General features: G+C 45.4%; 1 protein-coding gene across 1 annotated transcript; it reads right to left on the bottom strand.

Moving 5' to 3' along the window:
- Positions 1–12,970: 12,970 nt before the first annotated feature.
- LOC308164181 (equilibrative nucleoside transporter 1-like) lies at positions 12,971–24,383 on the bottom strand (the record flags this gene model as incomplete). The annotated part of the gene is made up of 12 exons (XM_080538327.1): positions 12,971–13,082; positions 16,282–16,481; positions 16,795–16,880; positions 17,620–17,728; positions 17,923–17,978; positions 18,154–18,202; positions 19,425–19,522; positions 21,107–21,241; positions 22,184–22,323; positions 23,470–23,648; positions 24,104–24,185; positions 24,358–24,383. 12 exons carry the CDS (start codon positions 24,381–24,383, stop codon positions 12,971–12,973), a joined length of 1,272 nt encoding a protein of 423 aa, XP_080394453.1.
- Positions 24,384–27,516: the final 3,133 nt, after the last annotated feature.

The following is a 27,516-nucleotide window of genomic DNA, read 5'->3' as shown; positions in this document are numbered from 1 at the left end:
CATTAACTGAGACAGTATGCTAACTCTCACATCTGAATATAATGCACTAATGATAATATAACAATATATATAATGTATAAAGTATAAGCAGGGTAAATGCATAATATGTAACTAAACCATAAACATTCGAATAACAGACTTACAGGAATTAGGTGGACAGCTTAATAGACAGCCACCGTAACATGAACGTCTGAAACTAATCAACAAATAAAATGGCCGACTCGTAACTGAGCCGGACAGCATAACAAGCGAACTACTGCCACCTGGTGGACGGCGGTATACCCTTCATCCCCCCCAGTCCGGAAAGCTATAAACTGAAATAGGTAACCGGACTCAGTCCCGAGTCCAACGGCCTGTTTCGGGCTCGTAGTGCTTGGGTGGCTCCCTTGTACGGCTAGGCCGCGTAGGACGGGGCAGCGACAGTGGCGACTGCGACACTGGAAGCGAAGCGTTCGGGGTGGGATCAGTGGGGACAGGGTCGCCCTGGGACCCGAGGCCAGGGGCCGCCTCACCAGCAGGCGCCGGCAAGGAGGAACCCGGAGCCGCGCCACAGGGTCCATCCGCCAGCTGCTGGACGATCCCCTGGGGCACCACCGGGCACGGTTGGACAGGTAGGGAGCGGTGTACCAGGGGCGTAGGTGGAGGGGACATCGCAGCTGGCTGCTGAGGAGCATAGGGGGTGTAGCCACGGAGGAACCGCCGGTTGCGTAAAGTCAGGCGTCCAGACCCATCAACCTTAACCCGATACTGACTCCACCACCACCCCTGACCTGTCCCACTTGTTAGGGCTAGGGCCCTGCTGATTCTGGAGGAACACCCTCTCACCAAGTGCCAATGGGCGGAGTGGCTTCGAGTGAGCCTGCAGGGACTCGGTGGTACGGGACATCCGGGTCAGAAGGGCATCCTCCTTTGCCGCCCATGCTTGGCGCCAGAGTGGTCGGATATGTGGGTTTGAGAACTTCTCAAGCCTGTTGACGAAGGAAAGCGAACCTCGAAGGGGGTGACCGAAGATAATCTGCGCCGGTGAGAGGTTGCAGTCGGGGTCAGGCGTGTTGCGTAACTGTATCATGGCACGCAGAAAGCGGTCGTGATCGCTTTTTTGGGCCAGCGCCCCCCTGTCCATTATCCAGGTCTCTTACCGCCCCCCATAAAAAAAAATGCCTTTTTTTCTTCCCTGAATATTAATGTTGACTAATATTCTGTGTTATATCATTTGTGTCACAATATGATGTAACCAGACACCTCTCGGAAAAGAGAAATACGTGAAATTCGTCTTGAAAGTATTTCTGACCTAAAACTCAGATTTTCGTTTTTTTAGCTAACATTCAACTCGAATATGTGAAGTATCCACTCGTTATTTTTTCCGAACAGTTTTACGTTCATTAAATAAGTGTAATCTAGCAACAAAATAGGCTTGTTTGTCATGCTTGTAGCTCAAATAACACGAGCATCACACTTGGGTGTGATTGGCTGTTGAGCTCTCGGGGGAGGGACAAAGGAAGCCGTGTTTGTTTTGAGAATGTGTTCTGCTTAGAATGAACACTGTTTAGAATGAACACTGTTTAGCTCATCAATTGTTCAGTAATGACTGAAGGCTCAAAGAAAGTCCCCAAGAAATGAAACTTTACTAGGACAACATACGGATTTCACGGGATCAACATACCACATGTAAGTAGCCTACAGTCCTTTGTTTGTGTTGGGCTAGCCGCGTTAGCTAGCGAACATTAGCTAGTATGTTCTGTGTCGTCGTATTGCATTTTAAAGACTTTCTAAAACAATCGCATAGTAGCACATTATGCTGTTCTTATAAGTTGTGTTGTTGCTACTGTGTACAGTTAGTTAACTGTTTGTCTTTTGTTACTTGGGTTGGTCTAGCCGTGTTAGCTAGCTAGCATTAGCTAGTAAGTTGTGTGGTATTGCGTAATACTTTCTAAAACAATCGCATAGCACATGTTCTTATAAGTTGTGTTGTTGATACCGTGTACAGCTAGCTAACTGTGTTTATTTTTGTCTGTTTCAGCTTTGATGTCAAGCCCCCTGGATCTGCCAGACACAGATCAGAGAATTCTGTTCAGATGAGGCAAAAGACACCACATGCCCACCAGACGCCACAGCACCTTTACTTTAATTCATTACTTACTTTACTTATTTACTTGTGATTATTGTGATGATGGTATTGTTGTGATTATGTACCTTGCTGCAAAGCTAATGTTGAAGAACCACAGCCAAAGATTTGTATTATTGTGTACTGTAAAATAAATTCTGATTCTGATTCAAGACTTTTTTGTTTCATTAAAAGAATAATACGACAGGCTTACGTCACCGGCGGGGACATGGACTCAGTATCAAAACTAACATAATAAATATTCTCTCTCGCTTATAGCCAACAATTACAATGAGCCTACAAACTGAAACACATGTCACTCAAGCATAGCCTACAAGGAAAACACTCATAGAAATTAAACAAGACCGTAAATTAAACAACACCTTATCGCTGTTAGATGAGCAACACAAATTAAATAGCCTATTCCTCATAAATCTTCGCCAACTGGCTAAATCCAAAGACAATCAACTATTTACAGTTATATAGCCTATTCCACTCCTATCCGTGTTCATTTGCGGGTGCTATGCAAGAAAAGGATGGCAAGGGTTGAAACATGACATTACAGATGGGATGAACCAGGGTTCTTTCTATCGTAGACTAGCATAGTATTGCAATTTCTGCACTGTACATGAACTGTCAAGATTCTTCTACAATGCAGCTTACCCAGACACATTGGAAACTATCAAAAGCTCTGCCTTTGCTAGCTGAGTTTTTAGCTTCATCTTCTTGTTGACACTCTCACTTTAAAAAAAAATGTGGGTGAAGAAATACGCTCCTCAATGTCAATCAAGTATTTAATGACAAAGATGAAGAAGCCCTGCAGTGATACAAACAATAGAAGCATTAACTGAGACAGTATGCTAACTCTCACATCTGAATATAATGCACTAATGATAATATAACAATATATATAATGTATAAAGTATAAGCAGGGTAAATGCATAATATGTAACTAAACCATAAACATTCGAATAACAGACTTACAGGAATTAGGTGGACAGCTTAATAGACAGCCACCGTAACATGAACGTCTGAAACTAATCAACAAATAAAATGGCCGACTCGTAACTGAGCCGGACAGCATAACAAGCGAACTACTGCCACCTGGTGGACGGCGGTATACCCTTCATCCCCCCCAGTCCGGAAAGCTATAAACTGAAATAGGTAACCGGACTCAGTCCCGAGTCCAACGGCCTGTTTCGGGCTCGTAGTGCTTGGGTGGCTCCCTTGTACGGCTAGGCCGCGTAGGACGGGGCAGCGACAGTGGCGACTGCGACACTGGAAGCGAAGCGTTCGGGGTGGGATCAGTGGGGACAGGGTCGCCCTGGGACCCGAGGCCAGGGGCCGCCTCACCAGCAGGCGCCGGCAAGGAGGAACCCGGAGCCGCGCCACAGGGTCCATCCGCCAGCTGCTGGACGATCCCCTGGGGCACCACCGGGCACGGTTGGACAGGTAGGGAGCGGTGTACCAGGGGCGTAGGTGGAGGGGACATCGCAGCTGGCTGCTGAGGAGCATAGGGGGTGTAGCCACGGAGGAACCGCCGGTTGCGTAAAGTCAGGCGTCCAGACCCATCAACCTTAACCCGATACTGACTCCACCACCACCCCTGACCTGTCCCACTTGTTAGGGCTAGGGCCCTGCTGATTCTGGAGGAACACCCTCTCACCAAGTGCCAATGGGCGGAGTGGCTTCGAGTGAGCCTGCAGGGACTCGGTGGTACGGGACATCCGGGTCAGAAGGGCATCCTCCTTTGCCGCCCATGCTTGGCGCCAGAGTGGTCGGATATGTGGGTTTGAGAACTTCTCAAGCCTGTTGACGAAGGAAAGCGAACCTCGAAGGGGGTGACCGAAGATAATCTGCGCCGGTGAGAGGTTGCAGTCGGGGTCAGGCGTGTTGCGTAACTGTATCATGGCACGCAGAAAGCGGTCGTGATCGCTTTTTTGGGCCAGCGCCCCCCTGTCCATTATCCAGGTCTCTTACCGCCCCCCATAAAAAAAAATGCCTTTTTTTCTTCCCTGAATATTAATGTTGACTAATATTCTGTGTTATATCATTTGTGTCACAATATGATGTAACCAGACACCTCTCGGAAAAGAGAAATACGTGAAATTCGTCTTGAAAGTATTTCTGACCTAAAACTCAGATTTTCGTTTTTTTAGCTAACATTCAACTCGAATATGTGAAGTATCCACTCGTTATTTTTTCCGAACAGTTTTACGTTCATTAAATAAGTGTAATCTAGCAACAAAATAGGCTTGTTTGTCATGCTTGTAGCTCAAATAACACGAGCATCACACTTGGGTGTGATTGGCTGTTGAGCTCTCGGGGGAGGGACAAAGGAAGCCGTGTTTGTTTTGAGAATGTGTTCTGCTTAGAATGAACACTGTTTAGAATGAACACTGTTTAGCTCATCAATTGTTCAGTAATGACTGAAGGCTCAAAGAAAGTCCCCAAGAAATGAAACTTTACTAGGACAACATACGGATTTCACGGGATCAACATACCACATGTAAGTAGCCTACAGTCCTTTGTTTGTGTTGGGCTAGCCGCGTTAGCTAGCGAACATTAGCTAGTATGTTCTGTGTCGTCGTATTGCATTTTAAAGACTTTCTAAAACAATCGCATAGTAGCACATTATGCTGTTCTTATAAGTTGTGTTGTTGCTACTGTGTACAGTTAGTTAACTGTTTGTCTTTTGTTACTTGGGTTGGTCTAGCCGTGTTAGCTAGCTAGCATTAGCTAGTAAGTTGTGTGGTATTGCGTAATACTTTCTAAAACAATCGCATAGCACATGTTCTTATAAGTTGTGTTGTTGATACCGTGTACAGCTAGCTAACTGTGTTTATTTTTGTCTGTTTCAGCTTTGATGTCAAGCCCCCTGGATCTGCCAGACACAGATCAGAGAATTCTGTTCAGATGAGGCAAAAGACACCACATGCCCACCAGACGCCACAGCACCTTTACTTTAATTCATTACTTACTTTACTTATTTACTTGTGATTATTGTGATGATGGTATTGTTGTGATTATGTACCTTGCTGCAAAGCTAATGTTGAAGAACCACAGCCAAAGATTTGTATTATTGTGTACTGTAAAATAAATTCTGATTCTGATTCAAGACTTTTTTGTTTCATTAAAAGAATAATAGTTACAACAACCATAAAGCCTCCATAATGATAAGCTGGCTAATTAGCTTAGGTAATACCTTGCTAGGTAATAATGTTAGCTATACTGTAGCTATCTGACCCAGTGAGTAACACTGACATATTGACAGCTGAGTGGTTGGGGGCGGGGTTAACCAGACATTGTTACCGCCCATTACCTGGCTGTGAAGGTGAGAAAAAAACAACATCTTCGAAAGGCATTTTCTCTGCTTAGTGATTTCAGGTGTAGCAACTTTCAAATACTCATGTCGTCTTCAATTTGTTTCCAATTTCAATGTATGATGCATCATTTGAAAGCTTACAATCTGTAGTTTAAGCACATGTAAAAAACAGAAAAATGATTTCGCCTACAGGTAGCCCTTTTCATTGGCAGTTGTCACATTTAAAAAGCATGTCACTGAATGCCAAATAATGGATTTGATTTAACTGGGCAGTTGGAATATCATTATCATTAGTTTACCAGAGAGCAGAAAAGCCATGTGAATGTGAATACAAATGCTGTTTATGAGTGTTAAACAAACTCAGACAACATCAGAGAATACAAACAGACTGTTTTCTGATGCTAATATATATATATTTTTTATTAGACTTTGTTAACACAGTTCCAAAGTTCAGAGCACTGCGCTCTGGGACCGCTCAGACATGGGTGCTCTGACTGAAAAGACGGTTTGCCCGAGCGAACTGACCGTTCGTGCATTTACGAATGTACCTGTAATAACACTGCTGACAGCTGATCAATCGCAAGCAGAGTAGTGGTTTCCTATAGCAACAAAAGACGCTGACAGCTGTTCGGAGTGCTTATGTGTTCGTTTCCAGGACATCACATGAGGAGCAACATATCACTAAAAAGCGATCGTATATTTTAGTTTGTAAACGTAAGACGAACACATCGCAATGCTAACCTCAGAATGGCACTAGGGATAACATCCACAACAACACTTAACAGTAATACATGTATGTAATATACTGTAATGAACCTGCGAGGGGAAGGGACATTCGTAGCTGATTTCTCTAGGTTCGATTATTGGTAAGCGACAGAGAGCTTTCCGGACTGGTTTATTACAATACGATCGCTTTTTTGAGATAGGTTGTTCCTGCTGTGATGTTCTGGTATGGTGGTATGGTATTAGCACTAATTTTAACTAAATTAAATAAGCTGTATTGAAAGGAAGCGAACGCATAAGCGCAGAGGGTAGTGTGTATACGCGGGGAGTGAGTATTTGGCACGACAGGCTTACGTCACCGGCGGGGACATGGACTCAGTATCAAAACTAACATAATAAATATTCTCTCTCGCTTATAGCCAACAATTACAATGAGCCTACAAACTGAAACACATGTCACTCAAGCATAGCCTACAAGGAAAACACTCATAGAAATTAAACAAGACCGTAAATTAAACAACACCTTATCGCTGTTAGATGAGCAACACAAATTAAATAGCCTATTCCTCATAAATCTTCGCCAACTGGCTAAATCCAAAGACAATCAACTATTTACAGTTATATAGCCTATTCCACTCCTATCCGTGTTCATTTGCGGGTGCTATGCAAGAAAAGGATGGCAAGGGTTGAAACATGACATTACAGATGGGATGAACCAGGGTTCTTTCTATCGTAGACTAGCATAGTATTGCAATTTCTGCACTGTACATGAACTGTCAAGATTCTTCTACAATGCAGCTTACCCAGACACATTGGAAACTATCAAAAGCTCTGCCTTTGCTAGCTGAGTTTTTAGCTTCATCTTCTTGTTGACACTCTCACTTTAAAAAAAAATGTGGGTGAAGAAATACGCTCCTCAATGTCAATCAAGTATTTAATGACAAAGATGAAGAAGCCCTGCAGTGATACAAACAATAGAAGCATTAACTGAGACAGTATGCTAACTCTCACATCTGAATATAATGCACTAATGATAATATAACAATATATATAATGTATAAAGTATAAGCAGGGTAAATGCATAATATGTAACTAAACCATAAACATTCGAATAACAGACTTACAGGAATTAGGTGGACAGCTTAATAGACAGCCACCGTAACATGAACGTCTGAAACTAATCAACAAATAAAATGGCCGACTCGTAACTGAGCCGGACAGCATAACAAGCGAACTACTGCCACCTGGTGGACGGCGGTATACCCTTCATCCCCCCCAGTCCGGAAAGCTATAAACTGAAATAGGTAACCGGACTCAGTCCCGAGTCCAACGGCCTGTTTCGGGCTCGTAGTGCTTGGGTGGCTCCCTTGTACGGCTAGGCCGCGTAGGACGGGGCAGCGACAGTGGCGACTGCGACACTGGAAGCGAAGCGTTCGGGGTGGGATCAGTGGGGACAGGGTCGCCCTGGGACCCGAGGCCAGGGGCCGCCTCACCAGCAGGCGCCGGCAAGGAGGAACCCGGAGCCGCGCCACAGGGTCCATCCGCCAGCTGCTGGACGATCCCCTGGGGCACCACCGGGCACGGTTGGACAGGTAGGGAGCGGTGTACCAGGGGCGTAGGTGGAGGGGACATCGCAGCTGGCTGCTGAGGAGCATAGGGGGTGTAGCCACGGAGGAACCGCCGGTTGCGTAAAGTCAGGCGTCCAGACCCATCAACCTTAACCCGATACTGACTCCACCACCACCCCTGACCTGTCCCACTTGTTAGGGCTAGGGCCCTGCTGATTCTGGAGGAACACCCTCTCACCAAGTGCCAATGGGCGGAGTGGCTTCGAGTGAGCCTGCAGGGACTCGGTGGTACGGGACATCCGGGTCAGAAGGGCATCCTCCTTTGCCGCCCATGCTTGGCGCCAGAGTGGTCGGATATGTGGGTTTGAGAACTTCTCAAGCCTGTTGACGAAGGAAAGCGAACCTCGAAGGGGGTGACCGAAGATAATCTGCGCCGGTGAGAGGTTGCAGTCGGGGTCAGGCGTGTTGCGTAACTGTATCATGGCACGCAGAAAGCGGTCGTGATCGAGACTGCCAGTCGGGCCAGTGTTGGACATCAGTCTGTCTCTCTGTCTCTCTGTCTCTGTCTCTGTCTCTGTCTCTCTCTCTCTTTCTCCCCCTCTCTCTCCCTCTCTCTCTCTCTGCTTTAGAGACAGGTGGGGGGAGGCAGAGATGCAGGTCATTGTAACACCCTCGTCCTCTGATTTCTGCCTCCTCCAGCCTCCACTGGTGTGCTGTACATGGGAGTGTTTGTGTATGACGTAATGGAAAAAACAAACTATCATTCTGTTTCACAGCGACTAACCACAGTGTCTCATGGTGAAGACGTGTGGTGAGAGGTCCGTTAGTTAAAGATCTATTAATATCCAGTATAGATATATAGTTTCACTTCCCACGGCCTTACAAATCACTGTTAGGCCTACACTCTTCTTACAAACTCATACAAAGTCCAGCATCAAATGTTAGTTAGAAATGGTTCTACTTAAGTATGACCATACTGTATGTACACTGCAACAATTGAATCTAAGGGTTAGATGGGCTTGATATCTTAAATCAAGGGAATATAATATATTATGCTGTTTTAACTAGTTTAAAGATATCTTTTACTTTACTTTACTTTTAAAATATATATTGGCAAGTGAATTTTTCCTGTTCTGTTGGCAGATAATTTTGCTTATTTTAAGTAATATTTCCCCCAATGTTGTGCTTTTTTTGCTTTTTTCTTTAGAACTGACTTTTTGCAGTGTAGTGCAAAATCCCACCTGGGAACACCACCACTAGACCCAGACCCAGACCCAGACCAGACCCAGACCCAGACCCAGACCCAGACCCAGACCAGACACAGACCAGACCAGACCCAGACCAGACCCAGACCCAGACACTTACCGCTTTTAGTTCTAGTAGTTTAGATATCGCAACCAGGGAAACGCCGACATGTATTAAAGGGAGCAAGACGCGAATCTACCGGCATTTGACTCATGAGTGAATGGCGAAAATGGCTGGACGGCACAGCTTGGGATTCCATTGAAATTACAGGGAACTATGTGTGAAAGAGGCTTAAATGTTGAAATAACAGTAATACAATGTTCATTGATAAAATGACATAAGGGATGGAAAGGGGTTTTAGAAGGGGGATGATGAAGTGCGCTGGACTGAGGAACAGCATAGGCACAGGACATAGCATAGTCGTAGCCTCGGGGAGTTAAAGGGAAGCCTTGTCTGCCTCTTAGACATGACTACATCGTAATGATTACAAAGATGCCACTTGAAATGCATGAAATCCAAGTTTATTACATATTCACCTAGTATTTTGACTGACTGTCAGTCACGAATGGTCCCAGTATTGTGGCTTCAGTTGGGTTGTAATTGTGCTTGCTGCAGAGCACGATGTTATTGCTGATATTTTTTGTTTTAATCCTGTTCTTTTACCAACTGCTAAGACAACAATAAAGTAAACTAGTTACTTTAGCTAGCTAAAGATATTGGTCCCCCAAATCATTTTACAACTTGTTATAATTATGTTACGATGTTTCTCCGCATTGAAGGTATAAGTAACACAGGGTGCGCTCGTAAATTCGCTCTGAGAGCGCCGGAGCGCACACTGGGTTCAACGTCATAAAGGGACCAGGTAATTTGATTGGACAAGAGGCATTCCATGAGTGCTGATCAGATTTCCAGGGCGAATTTACGAACGCAGCTAGCGAACAGAAGACGAAAAAAACGTCAGATCAGATAAACCGGTTATTTTGATAAACTGGACACATTTTGGGAATATATATGGTTACTTTCTCGCCTGAAAACATATTAAAACTTCATAAAATGTTAACACTTGTATTGCCAAAATTACAGCTTTTAGCCAATGGAGGTTTAAAATGGACGATTTAAATTGCCTGCTGCTAGCCGGTGCGAAATGCATTCTGGGAAAAAGGCGGTGAAGGCGGTGAAGGCGGCTTTTTTCCCATGGGTTGTATGTAAAAAGGCCAACCTGCTCTCACACGGCAGACGTCAGAATTCGACGTTTTCCATCGCATCCAAACGTCGAATTCCGACGTGAGATTGCATCCAAACGTCGAATTCCGACGTGACATTGGGGTAGCTCGTTTGAAAGCGCAGGGGTGCGCCTGTTATGTGCGCCTGTCGGGGCTTCTCTCGGGATTATTCCATTTTGAATTGCACTTGCATTAATTAGCAGGGCTGCCAAGTTTCACCAAAAGTTTGAAGTGAGATTTTTTGGCGGTGGAGCGACCCAAAACTGTGCACGTTTTGGCAGCGGCGGCCCCTCTCTCCCACCCAATTATTTGTGCTAGTTTCCTGCAATTTTACATGTTGTTCATAATAAACCAGCACAAGAAATGAAACTAATAAATAATAACATTTTATAAAACAAGAAAAAAATTCAGACAATATATCATATTTATGAAATCTTAATAAACAAATACAGTAGCCTACAGACTCTAAAAGAAAAATTGGCCCCATCAACAGGACTCAGCCCCTTGGTCAGCAGCAGAAAGACCCGTGGTCATCTTATATACAGTGCATTGCTCATAGATGGCTATCATGGTATACAGTACATACCAGGGTTTTTCCTGGGTCAGAATGAGGGCTTGGTGGGTGATTTTGGTTTTCCAAATTTTTTGGGAGGGACCCCCAATTGTTGTATTTGTATTGTAAATTGTATTTATTAATAATAATTATTATTATTAATGTACCTGGTTATGTTACAGTAGAGAAACAAAAAACAGTTACCAAAACTGAGTATTTACTAGCTAAGATTGGCAAAAGATTGGCGTGGTGCAACCGAAATTAGTAAACAACTAGTTTGAAACTAACTAGTAACAACTAGGGGTTTAGTAACTACTAAATGCCTGCATTTAGTAATGACTTACGCCATATTGGTGCAACCCAGTCCAGTAGGCTACCAGATACCATGTTGTAATGTATGCACATATTTTGCTACCACGGTTGTCAGATGGAATTGACAATGTCCAGCCCAACCGGTCTAAAAGCTGCCGAATCCACCCGTCCAGTGTGACCAAAAGTAGCCCAATCTGGCAACCCTGCTTGCTACGTTCTTGCAGCTCGCGTGAACACAGGTTCTTCCATCAGCGCTCGCCTGCCGCTTCGATTGCAGACTCAAGTTAACGCGCGTGCAGAAAGATGCCACGAAACTCATGTCCGGTAGCTTTCTTTCAAGGAATTTCAAAAATAAAAGTCCCGTAAAAAAAAAGTATATATATATATATATATTTCTCGCCGTGAGAAATAGAGATGCGGCGTGAGAACTGGTTGAAATGCGTGAGTCTCACGGTGATTGCGTGAGACTTGGCAGCCCTGTTAATTAGTTAGGCCACATTTAGGGTTAGGGTTAGGTTAGGGTTAGGGTTAGGGTTAAGGTTAGGGTTAGGGCTAAGGTTAGGGTTAGGGTTAGGTTAGGGTTAGGGTTAGGATTAAGGTTAGGGTTAGGGTTAGGGTTAATGTTAGGGTTAGGGTTAGGTTAGGGTTAGGGTTAAGGTTAGGGTTAGGGTTAGCGTTAGGGTTAAGGTTAGGGTAATTAGTTGGGTAGTTGGTTGTATCTCAAAATGTGGCCTAACTAATTAATGTAAGTGCAATTGGAATAACTAATTAATGCAAGTGCAATTCAAAATGGAATAATCCAGAGAGAAGCCCCGACAGGCGCACATAGCAGGCGCACCCCTGCGCTTTCAAACGAATTCTGACGTCTGCCGTGTGAGACCAGGCTGAAAAAGGCGGTGAAAAGCCGGTGAAAAGGCGCTGAAGGCAGCGCTTTTTTCTAAAAAAAGAAGTCAAGTGTGAACACGGCCTAACACAGCAGGGGGTAGAGCGTCAAAAAGTACAGACCAGGGGCCGGATTCACCAAAGTGTTCTTAAGATAATTCTTAAGACAATTCTTAAGAAAAAAGATAAGATGTTCCTAAGAATGTTCTTAAACGCTATTCACCATTTTTTTTCTTAAGAATTGTCCTATGTCTTAAGAACTTCTTAGTTTTCTCACAAATAAAATCAAATAAATGCAATACAAAATTGTTCAAGTAAGACTTACCTTTCACTTTAGCTGCTTTAAGACAGGTGAGAGCTTCTCTTAAAGTTGAGAAGAAATTTGAGAAGAAATCTAAGAACTTTCGAGAATCTCATTTGTTCTTAAGTTCTATCTTAGGAAAAATCTTAAGAAGAAAGTTAAGAAAAAACTAAAGAAAAGATAAGATTTTCTTCATGAATACCAAATCTTGAACACATTTTTTCTTAAGAACGCTTTGTGAATCCGGGCCCAGGTGTAAAAATATCATTCATGTTTATTCATGAGTTCTCCACAATGACTTTCGCAGTTATATTATTGTGTGTGTGTGTGTGTGTGTGTGTGTGTGTGTGTGTGTGTGTGTGTGTGTGTGTGTGTGCGTGTGTGTGTATCTCTCCTACTGTCTCCTTGGTTTTTTAACATGTTGACATCAGTGAAACAGTTATTGTGGTGTGTGTGTGTGTGTGTGTATGAGAGAGAACCTCTGTGTGTGTGTGTGTGTGTGTGTGTGTGTCTGTGCACATTTTGGTATTAGTGTGTGTGAGGGTGTGTGTGTGTGTAGTCATGACAACATGTAGTCATACTCAATATGAGATAATGTTTTTATTGAATACAGATGAGGGTACACACACACAAAGTGCTAACATTCTCATGAATGATGAGTCGTTGTTTAATACATTTAACAGCATATGTACAGTCTAGACATGCAGACTGATGGAATGGGGGAGGGGGGGGGCTTAGACCACGGCCCGGAACAGGAAGGAGAGGGCGGCTCCAAACGCCATACCCAGACCCAGGAAGAACGCCATCATGGCGCCGGCCGTCTCTGCTTCATGCGGAGCTACCTTCCTGTAGAGACAGAAGAAGAAGAAGAAGAGGGTTAGCTACCTTCCTGTAGAGACAGAAGAAGAAGAAGAGGGTTAGCTACCTTCCTGTAGAGACAGAAGAAGAAGAGGGTTAGCTACCTTCCTGTAGAGCAGTGGTTCTCAAACTTTTTCTGTCAAGCCCCCCTTGGGAGGACAAAACATTTGTGAGCCCCACCTCACCCCCAAAAAACTGTCACAACATGGGGCAAGTTTACATTTATTGAACTGAACCACATAACACTCTTCCCAACAAAAAACCTAAAAATACAAATAACAGAATATAATAAATAAACACAAACAATATTTTTCCATTACAATTCTCAAGAAAATGAACACTAACAATCAAGAACATCATAACATTACAGCATTAGTGGCTGCAATGAGCCTGTTTGGCACTGCATATCTTTTCAAAACGGGGTAGCAGGCCTGACACTGCCACTCTCAAGTCCTGCTCAATGTTGAGCCTAGATCTGTACTTTGTTTTCAGTGAAGCAACAGCTGAAAAGCCAGCCTCACAGAGATAGGATGTGGCGAAGGGAAGAAGGATGCCTACAGCCCTCTGCCCTATGAGTGGATACTCCTTCTCCACACCAAGCCAGAATTCACTCAGTGTCTGACCATTGAACCTCAGCCTCAGGGTGGACTCAGAGGTCAGCTCGATGAGTTGGTCCTTTTCAGCAGAGCTGAAATCAGCAGGTGCTACAGATAGAGATACCTTATTTGTAATTAATTGCATATTAAACACAACACGATTCAATTTTACAACAATCCATTCCAGGTAGTTAGTTAGTAACATACATACAACATTAATAAAATATAGGCCTACAGCACAAAATAGTCACAGTTATATTTAGTCATCAAAATTGCCTACCAACCTGCTGCATTGAATGGATCCACCACCCAGTCATACTCAGCAGTGTTGTGTGGGAAGTATTTCTGGAACAATGCTCCCAGGGAAGAGATGTGTTGCTTCAGGCAGGGGATCACTGTGGTGGCATCACAATCACTGCTTTCTACAAACTTGGTCAGGTTCTGAAAAGGATCAGTATTTCCTTCATCAAGGCGCCTGCCCCACACCTCCAGCTTTCTGGTGAATGCGCTGACCTTATCTGCCAGGTGGGGTAGGTGTTTGTCTTTTCCTTGAAGCTGAAGATTCAGCTCGTTGAGCTTTCCAAACACATCACTGAGATAGGCCAGTTTCATCAGGAATTCTAAATTACTGAACTTGCTTGCAGATTCGTGCATTCCCACCTCCTCCATAAACACCCGAATCTCCTCTCTGAGCTCAAAGACTCGGGACAACACTTTCCCTCGGGAGAGCCACCTTGCTTCACTGTGAAACAGCAAAGCAGAGTGTTCAGCTCCCATTTCCTCACACAGTGCAGAGAACAGACGTGCTTTCAGCGGGCGGGTTTTGATGAAATTTACAACACCGATCACTTCGGTCAAAACCTAATTTAGCTCAGGGCTAAGCTGCCTGGATGCGAGCGCCTCTCTGTGAATGACACAGTGTGTCCATTGCGCGTTTGGTGCGACGCGATTTATTAGCGCCTGCAGTCCCTTCCTTTTCCCGGCCATTGTCTGCGCACCATCTGAGCAAAACCCCACACAGTTCTCCCATTTCAGTCCGTGTTCTGTCAGGTAAGTGTCAAGAATCCCAAATAGCTCATTAGCTGTCGCTCTCCCTGTCACATGCTTGCAAAACAGCAAGTCTTCATTCATTGACTCCGAATCTACATAGCGGACATAAGAAATAAACAAGCAGTCCTTATTATTGTCAGTAGCCTCATCAACTTGCAATGCAAAACGTTTGTGTAGTTTCTCTGCGAGTTGTTCCTCAAGGTCCTCTGACATCTCACCTATGCGTCTTGCAATGGTGTCGTTGGACAGGGGAATGGTCTTCAATTTTGCAGCGGTTGTCTCATCAATCAAAGTTGACACCATTATCCAGTGCAGCTGGGAGTATGAGCTCCTCGGCTATGGTGTGCGGTTTCTTGCACTTTGCAATTCTGTATACAACCTTGAATGATGCTATTTGCGCTTTGGTACTTACGGATGCCGCTTTTGTATGAGTTTCTTGCTTTCTGTACTTTGTAAGTTTTCTTTTAAAGAAGGCCAGTGGCTTCTTTGCATCATTGGGGTGTGTTGTCTCAAGGTGCCTTTTTAACTTGTTTGGCTTCAGGCTGTCTGCTGCTAATGTTCTGAGACATAGCACGCACAATGGTCTCTCCTCACCTCCCACCACATTCACAGTGAAGCCCAGTGCAAGGTAAGCCTCGTCATACTTTCGAACGTTTTTTTTTTTTACCCATGTTTGTCGCATTTTCCGTTTTTGTTTTCGCTGTCCCTGTCACAAAATGACTCCGTTCCGAAGATTATGAAGCTACAATTAGAACAAGTCAAAGAGTGTGAACTCTCTGAGTGTTAATTGTTGACCTCCCCAGTCTCTCGCGCCCCACCAGTATTGCTATTGCGCCCCCTTCCCACACTTTGAGAACCACTGCTGTAGAGACAGAAGAAGAAGAAGAGGGTTAGCTAGGCTACGCTCAGCTGGGATGAAGGTTGGAGGGTGTAGTGTAGTGTGTAGTGAGGTGGTTGTGGGTAGTGTAGTGTGTAGTGAGGTGGTTGTGGGTAGTGTAGTGTACAGTGAGGTGGTTATGGGTAGTGTAGTGTGTAGTGAGGTGGTTATGGGTAGTGTAGTGTGCAGTGAGGTGGTTATGGGTAGTGTAGTGTGTAGTGAGGTGGTTATGGGTAGTGTAGTGTGTAGTGAGGTGGTTGTGGGTAGTGTAGTGTGTAGTGAGGTGGTTGTGGGTAGTGTAGTGTGCAGTGAGGTGGTTATGGGTAGTGTAGTGTGTAGTGAGGTGGTTATGGGTAGTGTAGTGTGTAGTGAGGTGGTTATGGGTAGTGTAGTGTGTAGTGAGGTGGTTATGGTAGTGTAGTGTGCAGTGAGGTGGTTGTGGGTAGTGTAGTGTGTAGTGAGGTGGTTATGGGTAGTGTAGTGTCTAGTGAGGTGGTTATGGGTAGTGTAGTGTGTAGTGAGGTGGTTGTGGGTAGTGTAGTGTGTAGTGAGGTGGTTGTGGGTAGTGTAGTGTGCAGTGAGGTGGTTGTGGGTAGTGTAGTGTGTAGTGAGGTGGTTATGGGTAGTGTAGTGTGCAGTGAGGTGGTTGTGGGTAGTGTAGTACTTGGGGCCGTAGCACATGCACAGGGAGGCCAGGTATCCGTTGCTGAGGGCGAAGGGGACCATGAAGCTGATGAACCAGCCGTCGTGCAGGAAGTAGACCGGCAGGAAGCGACGCGGCTGGGCGTTGCACAGCATGAAGAGAGGGATGAAGATCACCCTGGCAACCAGCAGCCCTGGCAACAGCAGGCTGTCCTGCCCTGGCTGGGAGACACACACACACACACACACACTCAGTGCTCTGATCAGGTTATCAGCCTGGTTATTGATTAACGATCGATGACATCACACACTCTCAGGTCAACACTCCATACAATCTTGCTAAACGGGCACTGTGGTGTGTGTGTGTGTGTGTGTGTGTGTGTGTGTGTGTGTGTGTGCGCGTGAGTGCGTTGTGTGCGTGTGTGTGTTGTGTGCACGTGTGTGTTGTGTGTGAGTGTGTGTGCGTGCGTGCGTGTGTTGTGTGCGTGTGTGTTGTGTGTGTGTGTGTGTGTGTGTGTGTGTGTGTGTGACCTACCCACATACACACAGCGGTGAAGCTCCTGCCCGCCCAGTCACACAGGTTGAGCAGCAGGAAACAGGAAACAGGGATGAAGTAGCCCTCTGAGACACACACACACACAATTAATTAATTAATTATTTCCTGTAGAGAGGCACGGCAAGTTTATTTGTATAGCACATTTCATACAAATGGGGCAATTCAGACCTGCACTTTTTTAACCACCTGCCAGCTGTACAAAGACATCAGAGACACGTACTTCCACTGACCACCAACACACAACAAGACTTGAAACCTTGGACCAATGTCATAAAACTGACACATCTGCTGGGTGAAGTACAACAATGTGCCACCATAAGACTGTAAATAAGTTTAATCATTTATTTATTCTAGCATAATTATATGTACATTACATGAGAGAGATAAAACATTTAATAAGATAATAGTTAATGGATAAAAAGACATTGATATAAGTGTTAGTGTTTAATCATAACTGTTGCAGAGCATGAAGGTTTTTAGTTTAGATTTAAGTATTTTAAGGGTTTTGGGCCTGTTTGATTTCTTCAGGGAGTTTGTTCCAGGAGCATGCGACAGCGTGACTGAAAGCTGCTGCACCGTGTTTTGTTTTCACTCTTGGAATGATTAGCTGATTAGTCTCAGCTGACCTTAGGGGCCTTGCTGGAATATAGGGTGGGAGGAGATCTGATATGTATTTAGGTGGAAGACCATTTTGTGATTTGTATGTAATTAGGAGAACTTTGAATTCAATTCTCTGAGAGACTTGTAGCCGGTGTAGGGATCTCAGGATTGGTGTAATACACACACACACACACACGGCCATACCCCAGGTTCCTCCGTTTGCGATGGTGGACTTGACGTCGACAGTCACGGAAGGGAAGACTGCTATGGTTACGGTGAAGACGAAGCACACACACGCTGCCATCAGCCAGATCTACACACACACACACACAAGAGGAGGGGGGGACATGTCAAGTATGTCTATCATCGGGTAGATGTTGAGTGCAAGTTAGTTGATCTGAGTGGGTGTGTGTGTGTGTGTGTGTGTGAGCGTGTGCGTGTGTGAGCGTGTGTTTGTGTGTGTGTGTGTGTGTGTGAGTGTGTGTGTGTGTGTGTGTGGTCTCCTACCTTCTTGAAGATGGTTGTAATGGAGATGTGAGGTTTGTTGTCGTCTGCGGCCTCCTCTGTTGGGTACACACACACACACACACATACAGACAAACACACACACACACACACACACACATATACACATACACACATACACACACACACACAATCAGATTGTTCTTTCCAACAGGCTTATTAGACAGACCGTGTGTGTGTGTGTGTGTGTGTGTGTGTGTGTGAGAGTCTGACCTTGATCTCCGACTTTGTTGCCTTTGCTGCTGTAATACTGGTAGAACTCCTGCAGGGGGAGACAGAGTCACACAGTAGCAGTAGTGTTGTAGTCGTAGAGTAGTGTAGTAGTAGCAGTTGTAGTAGTAGTAGTAGTAGTATAATAATTGTTGTAGTAGTAGTAGTAGTGTAGTAGTAGTAGTAGTAGTATAGTATTATTGTAGTAGTAGTATTATAGTAGTTGTAGTGTAGTAGTAGTAGTAGTAGTAGTAGTAGTAGTAGTATAGTAGTAGTGTAGTAGTAGTATAGTATTATAGTAGTAGTGTAGTATAGTATTATAGTAGTAGTAGTAGTAGTGTAGTATTCATAGCTTTCAGTCGCGTGGTTTCTTCCCTAGCAACCACCAACCTGACGGGCAAAAAGTATCATAGCAACATCGCTCAACATGGCGAGTGGACGCAATTTACCGGCTGCCTACTATTTAGACCACCTCACCCATGAAGAACTATCAAGATACACGACGGTGATAGGAGAGTAGGATTGACACCATTCAAATGGTTTTGGATTCCCTGGCTTCTCCTCTATCCGGACACGTTGGAATTATTTTCCTAACCCCCGGAGAATCAAAGTTATTGACCCGCAAAGGGTGCCTCCTTGACCGGCTTTGTCCGTGAATAACACCGGTTATGGAGGTGGTACAAACACAAGACTATTATTGCTAAATTCACCATCAGTATACGGTCATTTTGAGCCCTTAACCACCGCGCTGACACCCCGAGAAGATATACTTTTAATATGAAACTCGATCAACCGGGCGTTCACCCGCTGCTGGACGAAACTACCGCTACTCCCGCTGACAGCGGGGCGAGGGAATATTTCTATCCGGGAATTCGCTCCTTGCTGTGTCCACGGTGATAGGAGTGGAGGATCGACTCCATTCAAAAAGTTTTGGATTCCATGTCTTCTCCTCTATCCGGACACGTTGGAATTATTTTGCCCGTCAGGTGGGCGTTTCCACTATGCTGTGACGTCACATGAAAGCTATGAATAGTAGTAGTATAGTAGAGGGGGGTGGCTAAGGGACAGAGGGCGTGGCTAAGGGACAGAGGGCGTGGCTAAGGGACAGAGGGCGTGGCTAAGGAACAGAGGGCGTGGCGGTGTGGCTAAGGGACAGAGGGCGTGGCTAAGGGACAGAGGGCGTGGCTAAGGGACAGAGGGCGTGGCTAAGGGACAGAGGGTGTGGCTAAGGAACAGAGGGCGTGGCTAAGGGACAGAGGACGTGGCCTTGGTACCAGTTTAGGGAGGATCACGTAGGTCACAACGGCGAATAGGATGACGGCAGAGGCAGTGATGAAATAACCAAACGTTGCGTCTTCCATGGCCGAACCACCTGGGGGAGGAGGGGAGGGGAGAGGGAGGGGAGGGGAGGGGGAGGGGAGAGGGAGGGGGAGGGGAGAGGGAGGGGAGAGGAGGGGAGGGGAGAGGGAGGGGACCAGAGGAGGGCAGGGGAGGGAGGGGAGGAGAGGGAGGGGAGGAGAGGAGAGGGAGGGATTAATCACAGTTTCAAATCCTGCTTTATTAGGGCAGATTCATATCTTACCTTTTAAGACTTTGGGTGCGTTCGTGGGTTCGTTTTACATGGGATTAATTAATGTTCATTTCATGGCAACATTAGTTAAAGAGTATCTACTGTCAACAACACTACAGTTAGTAACAGAAAGCTAGCTAAGGTCAACGATAATGATGGTAATGTTATCGTTGGTGTCCGCCATGTTTACAGTTAGTTCGTAAAGACTTGACTGTTCGTAAGCTCTATGAACTCAGAGCATTCTCAGAGTGAATTTACGAACGCACCCTTAGTTTTGGCTTCAGCATGTCACTATAACCAGGGGTGCACATAACTTTTTGGGGCCAGTGCTCAGAGGAGCACCTAGGGATGCTGCTTGGTGCTCCCCGAGCTCGCGAGTCACGACCCCATCCCACAGGATGGATGAAAAAGGGATACATGGATAACTTATATTAGCAAAACGACATTTATTCATAAATAAAGATGAACGAACAAATGATTGTGTGCAAAACAAAATAAACAAATGCAAAATCAAATGACTGCTCTTTAAGCATGAAAGTCTGTCAGACTCCTTTAAACACAATGAAATCAACTGACATCTCTGATGTCAAGCACTGCTCTGTTCTGTAAATACTGAAATCAACTTTTCAACAAAAAGTTACAGCCTAAGCATTTACTTATGCTACAAGCTTAATCATCATCACTGCTCTCTTGACTGCTGTAAGTTATCACTGTCCTCAATTTCAACCATGGTAGAGGATGTTGTAGGCCATCACTTTAAATAGCTCGTTATTTTGATTGTGCAACAAAGCCTTTTTCTTTTTCTTTTTTCTAATAGAATTCCCAACCATATTCCCTGGGTCAGGGGTCTAGGTGCGATAATGAAGCTGTAAAACAAACGTCTGAACGTTTGAAAGCTTCAGAGAAAAGAAACGTGAAGTCCCTTGGTGTTGTTTTTCCTTTTAGCGACGAGTCGTTCGGGACTGAATTTTCAAGTGTCGGTGTGATAACCATGCGATACGCGATACGCGATACGCGGAATGAAAGTACGAGTTACGATACTTTCCGAATGTTTTCGTGAGGGGAGTCGCCGTGGTCGTCGTGATGGATTACTCGTCGCGCCTTCGGCTGAGGGGACGGCAAATAGTTACTTACTTGGTGGGGCTTGCTTCTTGGACCCAGCTGTTGGTGCGCAAAAGCGCCTTCATGCCGCTGATCAGCCGCGCAGCATGCATTTTGGCGACGCATGCGCACTGGCGCACCAGTTATGTGCACCCCTGACTATAACAGTATAACAGACGCTACCCCCCCCCCCCCCACACACACACACACACACACCCCTCCCTCCACCCCCTCCCCATACACCCCTCCCTCCACCCCCTTCCCTCCACCCCCCCCAGGACTTACTAGCGATGGAGCAGATCAAGGAGAAGGCAGCGAAGGTGCCAGCGAGGCCCTGGCCGCTCATGATGGGCGTGGTGTAGGACCCAGGAAGCAACGCCGCCATGCCAAACAGACTGCCCTGCAGCAGCGCCCCGAACGCTGCGTCAACAACAACAACATCAACATCAACAACAACAACAACAACAACATGGGGAGAGGGGGAGGGAGTGAGAGAGAGTGAGAGGGAGAGAGTGAGAGAGGGAGAGAGGGAGAGGGAGAGAGGGAGAGCGGGAGAGAGAGGGAGAGGGAGTGAGGGAGAGAGGGAGAGAGGGAGTGAGAGAGCAGGGGCCTGTTCCACTAAGCGAGATTAACTCTGATCCAAGCGATTAACTCTGATCCAGGTTCCATCAATGTGGCTCAAATAATTAGCTGCTTGGTTGCTATGCAACCAATCCTTCTGAGTAATTCTGGTCCCGAGCAGACTTACAGGCTGGTTTAGGTAATGCGTGCGTCAAAAAAGGCTCACAGGCGGAAACTACATCCCGAACGACAGTTCCTCAAGTGTCTTTTAGGAAATATTAGTTCCCACTTCACACGAGATAGATAGATAGATAGTTTGAATGTGTGATAGATAGATAATTAGATATTTTGAAAGTGTGATCGATCGATAGATAGATAGTTTGATTGTGTGATAGATAACTTGATATTTTGAAAGTGTGATAGATAGATAGATAGATAGATAGATAAATAAATTAAAAAGTGTAAAATATAAAATAAAATAGGTATGTCTATCAACTTGCATTGCCATCATTACAGCGGTGTGGCTGGCGCAGTGGTTAAGGCAGCCAGCTAGAGTTCCGAAGGCTGCGGGTTCGGGACTTGATTTAAGTTAATGTTTGTTTGTTTTTTACATTTAACCGAAGCCTTCATGCAAATCGATGTACAATATATATATATATATATATATATATATATATATATATATATATGTCTAAGTGATATACTGAGGCTTGAATTCCAATCCCGAGTTGCCTGATCGCAGGATTTATTTTTATCGCCGATATACTAATCAACGTTAGTGGAACGGCCCCCTGGTCTTACAGTTGATGATGACGATCTTAACCATGGTGATGATGAAGAAGGGGAGGGGCTTCATGGGGACCTTCACCAGCACGGCCGTGACGAGGAACACCCCCATGATCACCACCAGGCTGCCCGCCACACGCACCTTCTGAGGAACGCTGCAGGACACACACACACACACACACACACATACACACATACACACATACACACACACACACACACAGATCATACATTGGACCCTAAACTAGCATAGATGTCTTAGTCAGGCCTTAGCTAACCTAGCTTACGGTCTGTGGTTGTGTTGGGGTCAGGGTGTGGTTGTGTTAGGGTCAGGGTGTGGTTGTGTTAGGGTCAGGGTGTGGTTGTGTTAGGGTCAGGGTGTAGTTGTGTTAGGGTGTGGTTGTGTTGGTGTGTGGTTGTGTTAGGGTCAGGGTGTGGTTGTGTTAGGGTGTGGTTGTGTTAGGGTCAGGGTCAGGGTGTGGTTGTGTTAGGGTCAGGGTGTGGTTGTGTTAGGATGTGGTTGTGTTAGGGTCAGGGTCAGGGTGTGGTTGTGTTAGGGTGTGGTTGTGTTAGGGTGTGGTTGTGTTAGGGTCAGGGGTCAGGGTGTGGTTGTGTTAGGGTCAGGGTGTGGTTGTGTTTGGATGTGGTTGTGTTAGGGTCAGGGTCAGGGTGTGGTTGTGTTAGGGTCAAGGTGTGGTTGTGTTAGGGTCAGGGTGTGGTTGTGTTAGGGTCAGGGGTCAGGGTGTGGTTGTGTTAGGGTCAGGGTCAGGGTGTGGTTGTGTTAGGGTGTGGTTGTGTTAGGGTCAGGGTGTGGTTGTGTTAGGGTGTGGTTGTGTTAGGGTTAGGGGTCAGGGTGTGGTTGTGTTAGGGTGTGGTTGTGTTAGGGTCAGGGTGTAGTTGGGTTAGGGTGTGGTTGTGGTTGTGTTACTGTCAGGGTGTGGTTGTGTTAGGGTCAGGGTGTGGTTGTGTTAGGGTCAGGGTGTGGTTGTGTTAGGGTGTGGTTGTGTTAGGGTCAGGGGTCAGGGTGTGGTTGTGTTAGGGTGTGGTTGTGTTAGGGTCAGGGTGTAGTTGGGTTAGGGTGTGGTTGTGGTTGTGTTACTGTCAGGGTGTGGTTGTGTTAGGGTCAGGGTGTGGTTGTGTTAGGGTGTGGTTGTGTTAGGGTCAGGGGTCAGGGTGTGGTTGTGTTAGGGTCAGGGTGTGGTTGTGTTAGGGTGTGGTTGTGTTAGGGTCAGGGGTCAGGGTGTGGTTGTGTTAGGGTCAGGGTGTGGTTGTGTTAGGGTGTGGTTGTGTTGTGGTCTTACAGGTGGTGTATGAAGGAGTTGAGGCAGGTGAACAGCAGCAGGGAGGTCATGGCGCAGAGCGTCATCACGTTGTTGAACTTGGCCTCCAGCATGCTGCGCTGGTCCGCCTCTCCCTCCGTCTGATTGGCTCTCGGTTGGACCACGCCCACCGAGGGCTCCTTCAGACGGCCAGTGAAGTACTGCAGCAGAGACAGGATGTGACCTCAGACAGGATGTGACCTCAGACAGGATGTGACTTCACATAGTGTATATGATATACAAACTACCTAACCTAAACCCTAACCCTAACTCTAACTAGTTAGTTACCATGGTGATATAGTAGTGTGTATATATAGTTAATTCGTTACCATGGTGATATAGTAGTGTGTATATATAGTTAATTCGTTACCATGGTGATATAGTAGTGTGTATATATAGTGAAATTGTTACCATAGTGATATAGTAGTGTGTATATATAGTTAATTTGTTACCATGGTGATATAGTAGTGTGTATCTATAGTTAATTCGTTACCATGGTGATATAGTATTGTATATATATAGTTAATTCGTTACCATGGTGATATAGTAGTGTGTATATATAGTTAATTCGTTACCATGGTGATATAGTAGTGTGTATATATAGTTAATTCGTTACCACAGTGGCGGTCATAAAGAAATTCCATGGCAGGACGGTTCCAAGGCCCAGCGTGAAGAAGATCAGCCACACAGCATTATACCTGACACACACACACACACACACACACACACACACACACACACAAGATTATAGACCAAATTGGTTGACATTTAGTCACTAATTGTGATGATCCTGGACACAGAAAACTCAGCCGGTAAAAAACACATAAATGACACATCAATAACACATCAATAACAGCTAATAACACTAACTTGTCTTTAGGTGCGTGGACAGCCATGGTTGCTCCTTAGTGATGATGAGCTCAACACCAAACCTACAAGACACAACATGTTTACAAACTAGCTAACTAGCTAACTAACTAGCTAACTAACTAACTAACTAACTAACTAACTAGCTAACTAACTAGCTAACTAACTAACTAGCTAACTAACTAACTAACTAGCTAACTAACTAGCTAACTAACTACTGTAACAACACAACTATGACATATTGACTGCAGCTGCTCGCCGTCCACAAACTCATCAGTCACATTCTTTGATCACCTGACAGATATTTACAATCACATTTACATTTTTGGCATTTATCCAAAGTGACTTACAATTCTAATTAAGTGAATCATCTATACATCAGTCATCACAAGAACAAGTAATCCATGCTAGGACCAGGGGCCATTGGCAGTCATAATGTTTTTTTGTTTGTTTGTTAGTTTTTTAATAACCTACAGTTGTGTAAATGTACATTACACTAATAGAACCCTCTATCAGAGACACAGACAGAGAGAGACAGAGAAAGACAGAGACAGACAGAGAGAGACAGAGAGAGACAGAGAGAGAGAGAGAGAGAGAGAGAGAGAGAGAGAGAGAGAGAGAGAGAGAGAGAGAGAGAGAGAGACAGAGAGAGAGAGACAGAGAGAGACAGAGAGAGAGAGAGAGAGAGAGAGAGAGAGAGAGGCATCATCACCTGGTGACTGGAAGCAAGGAGAGTGAGCTCCTGAGTTTTCTGCAGTTTTTTGCCTTGAATTGTAGGATTTTTTTATCAGATCGCAGAGCGTCTGGTTGCCCGTGGTTGACTAGCTACAGAGGCTGGTTCTGAGACGGTGGGACCTTTGGGGGTGACCAGGGACTCTCGTGGGGCCGTGATACAAATCTGAATCAAGAGGAGCTAAAGAGCTAAGTGCCAGTTTAACATTAGCTTGTTCAAAAAAGGCAACTGAGAACTCTGATGTCATAATGGAGGCCCAAGCCATTTTCAACCAAGAAGCATTTTTCAAATGTGAAGATGAGCTTATAATACTATATCTATATTAGACTTACCCAAAGATTGTTTACAAACTGGGGAAGCTACACTGACACCTGGAAAACAGTGAACCAGAGTGAGTACTGCTTTATAACCTGGATACTAAAGGACAGCCTGCAACCTCAATAACCCTGAGGTGTGAAGAGGAACAGTGTGAAAGCCTTACTTGTACATCAACAATGGAAGCAAAACTTCATATTCCAGAGCTCCACACCCTCTCCACATGTGCAAATTCCTCTAATCCTTCCCTGGACTCTACACACCTCCACACAGAAGCCATCAAAGTAGAGTTTCCAGCAAGAATTACAAATGAATCTGCAAGGAAGAAATACAAAGAGGAGCTCCTGGTGAGCAGTCCAGAGACATTATTTGTTGACTGTATGAAAAATGGAAACAAATCAAACCTCATTTTCCACACCAACAATCCCCAGGCGTGGCACGCTGCCATAATAGACCACTACTCCTCTGTCATAAAAGAAGGTTTTAGTTGTGGATGGAGACTTAGAATAAATTCAGAGGATAAACAAACAATTATAAACGTATACAAAAAAGGAACAGTGATGATCCAGGGCAATCTGAACCATTTTGAGGAAGACTTTCCCAGAATCAAAGAGAGAGCACAGGAGAAGACAATCCACTCTGGTGACGACACCCCCACCACCCCCACCCTCACCACAGGCCAGCTGGACATCCTACCTCCAGCTGATAACATCACAAAAACACCCCAAATAAAGAGTCATCCTCCCACCAAAGAGTCCTATTCGCTCTCTGAGTTTAGAGACAGATTCACACTGTTGGAGATAAAGCAAGTGGAGATGGAACACACACTCAACACACTCAACACACTCCAACCTGGGCAGACAACAGTCCAGAACAAGAACAACTCCCCAACCAGACTCAGTGACTCAGAGGGGGAGAGAGGCTTGTCTGCTCTCTGGACTGTGGTGAAAAAACTCCAAGTCAACGAAGAGGCTTCCAAGCAGGAGATAAGGCAACTCAAAGAAGAGGTGCGAAAGCTCAAAGAGGAAGTGAGAATGCTGACCAGCGAACAAACTGTGAAAGAACCATCCATCCCCTCACAGGACCCAGCAGAACAACAGGATCAAGATGACAACACCAGCCAACCAGGACCACCTCCAAACCAAGAGCCACAAATTCAAGCGCCCCCTTCTCAATCAGACCCCATTACCGAACCTCAAAACCCCCAAATTATACTCCTCATAGACTCAAACGGGAGATATGTGGAAGAGCAAAAACTCTTCCCAAAACACAGAGTTCTAAAACTAAAGTGTCAGAATACCAGTCATGCAATGGAGCTGCTGACAGAGGAGCACCTGGGGTCCCCCAGCCACATCATCATTCACACTGGCACAAACGACCTGAGGAAGCAGGGAGAAGAGGTGGCCAAGTCCATCAAGGGAGTGATAACCAAGGCCTCCTCCACATTCCCTCACGCGAAGGTAGTCATCTCTACCTTGCTACCCAGGTGGGACTTCCACCCAGCCTTCATCAAAAACATAAACGCTGAAATATCCAGAGAGTGTGCAATGAAGCAAAATGTATACTTGGCGGCCCACCCCACCCTGGACGAGTACAGTCTATATGACCAAGTGCACATCTTCAAGGCAACAGTCCCCATTTTTGCAAATACCCTGAAGGACGTCGCACTAGACCGCAGACCGAACACATCCTACAGGAGCAACAGAGACCATCAGATCACCACCTCACACAGACCATCATCTAGACGACCTGCTGCATCCAGAGAACACCCTGCTGCATCTAGAGGACACCCTGCTGCATCCGGAGGACACCCTGCTGCATCCAGAGGACAGACTGCTGCATCCAGAGAACACCCTGGTGCATCTAGTGGACACCCTGCTACATCTAGAGGACACCCTGCTACATCTAGAGGACACCCTGCTGCATCTAGAGCATCGTTTCTCAACGGGGGCGTTCAGACAACATCGGGGGGCGCTGGAACAAATATTTTTTAAAGGGGGGCGTTGAGGTGTTCTTGGGGGGCGGTGACGCATAAAGTATTTTTCTCATGAAAAACAGCTGTCAGCGGTGTTATTACGGGTACGTTCGTAAATGCACGAACGGTCAGTTCGCTC

Source organism: Nansenia antarctica (genome assembly GCF_963989245.1).
Source record: "Nansenia antarctica genome assembly, chromosome: 8".
Classification (NCBI taxonomy): Eukaryota; Metazoa; Chordata; class Actinopteri; order Argentiniformes; family Microstomatidae; genus Nansenia; species Nansenia antarctica.
The sequence above is the reverse complement of the archived record's forward strand: the minus strand, read 5'-3'. Positions and strand labels throughout refer to the sequence as shown.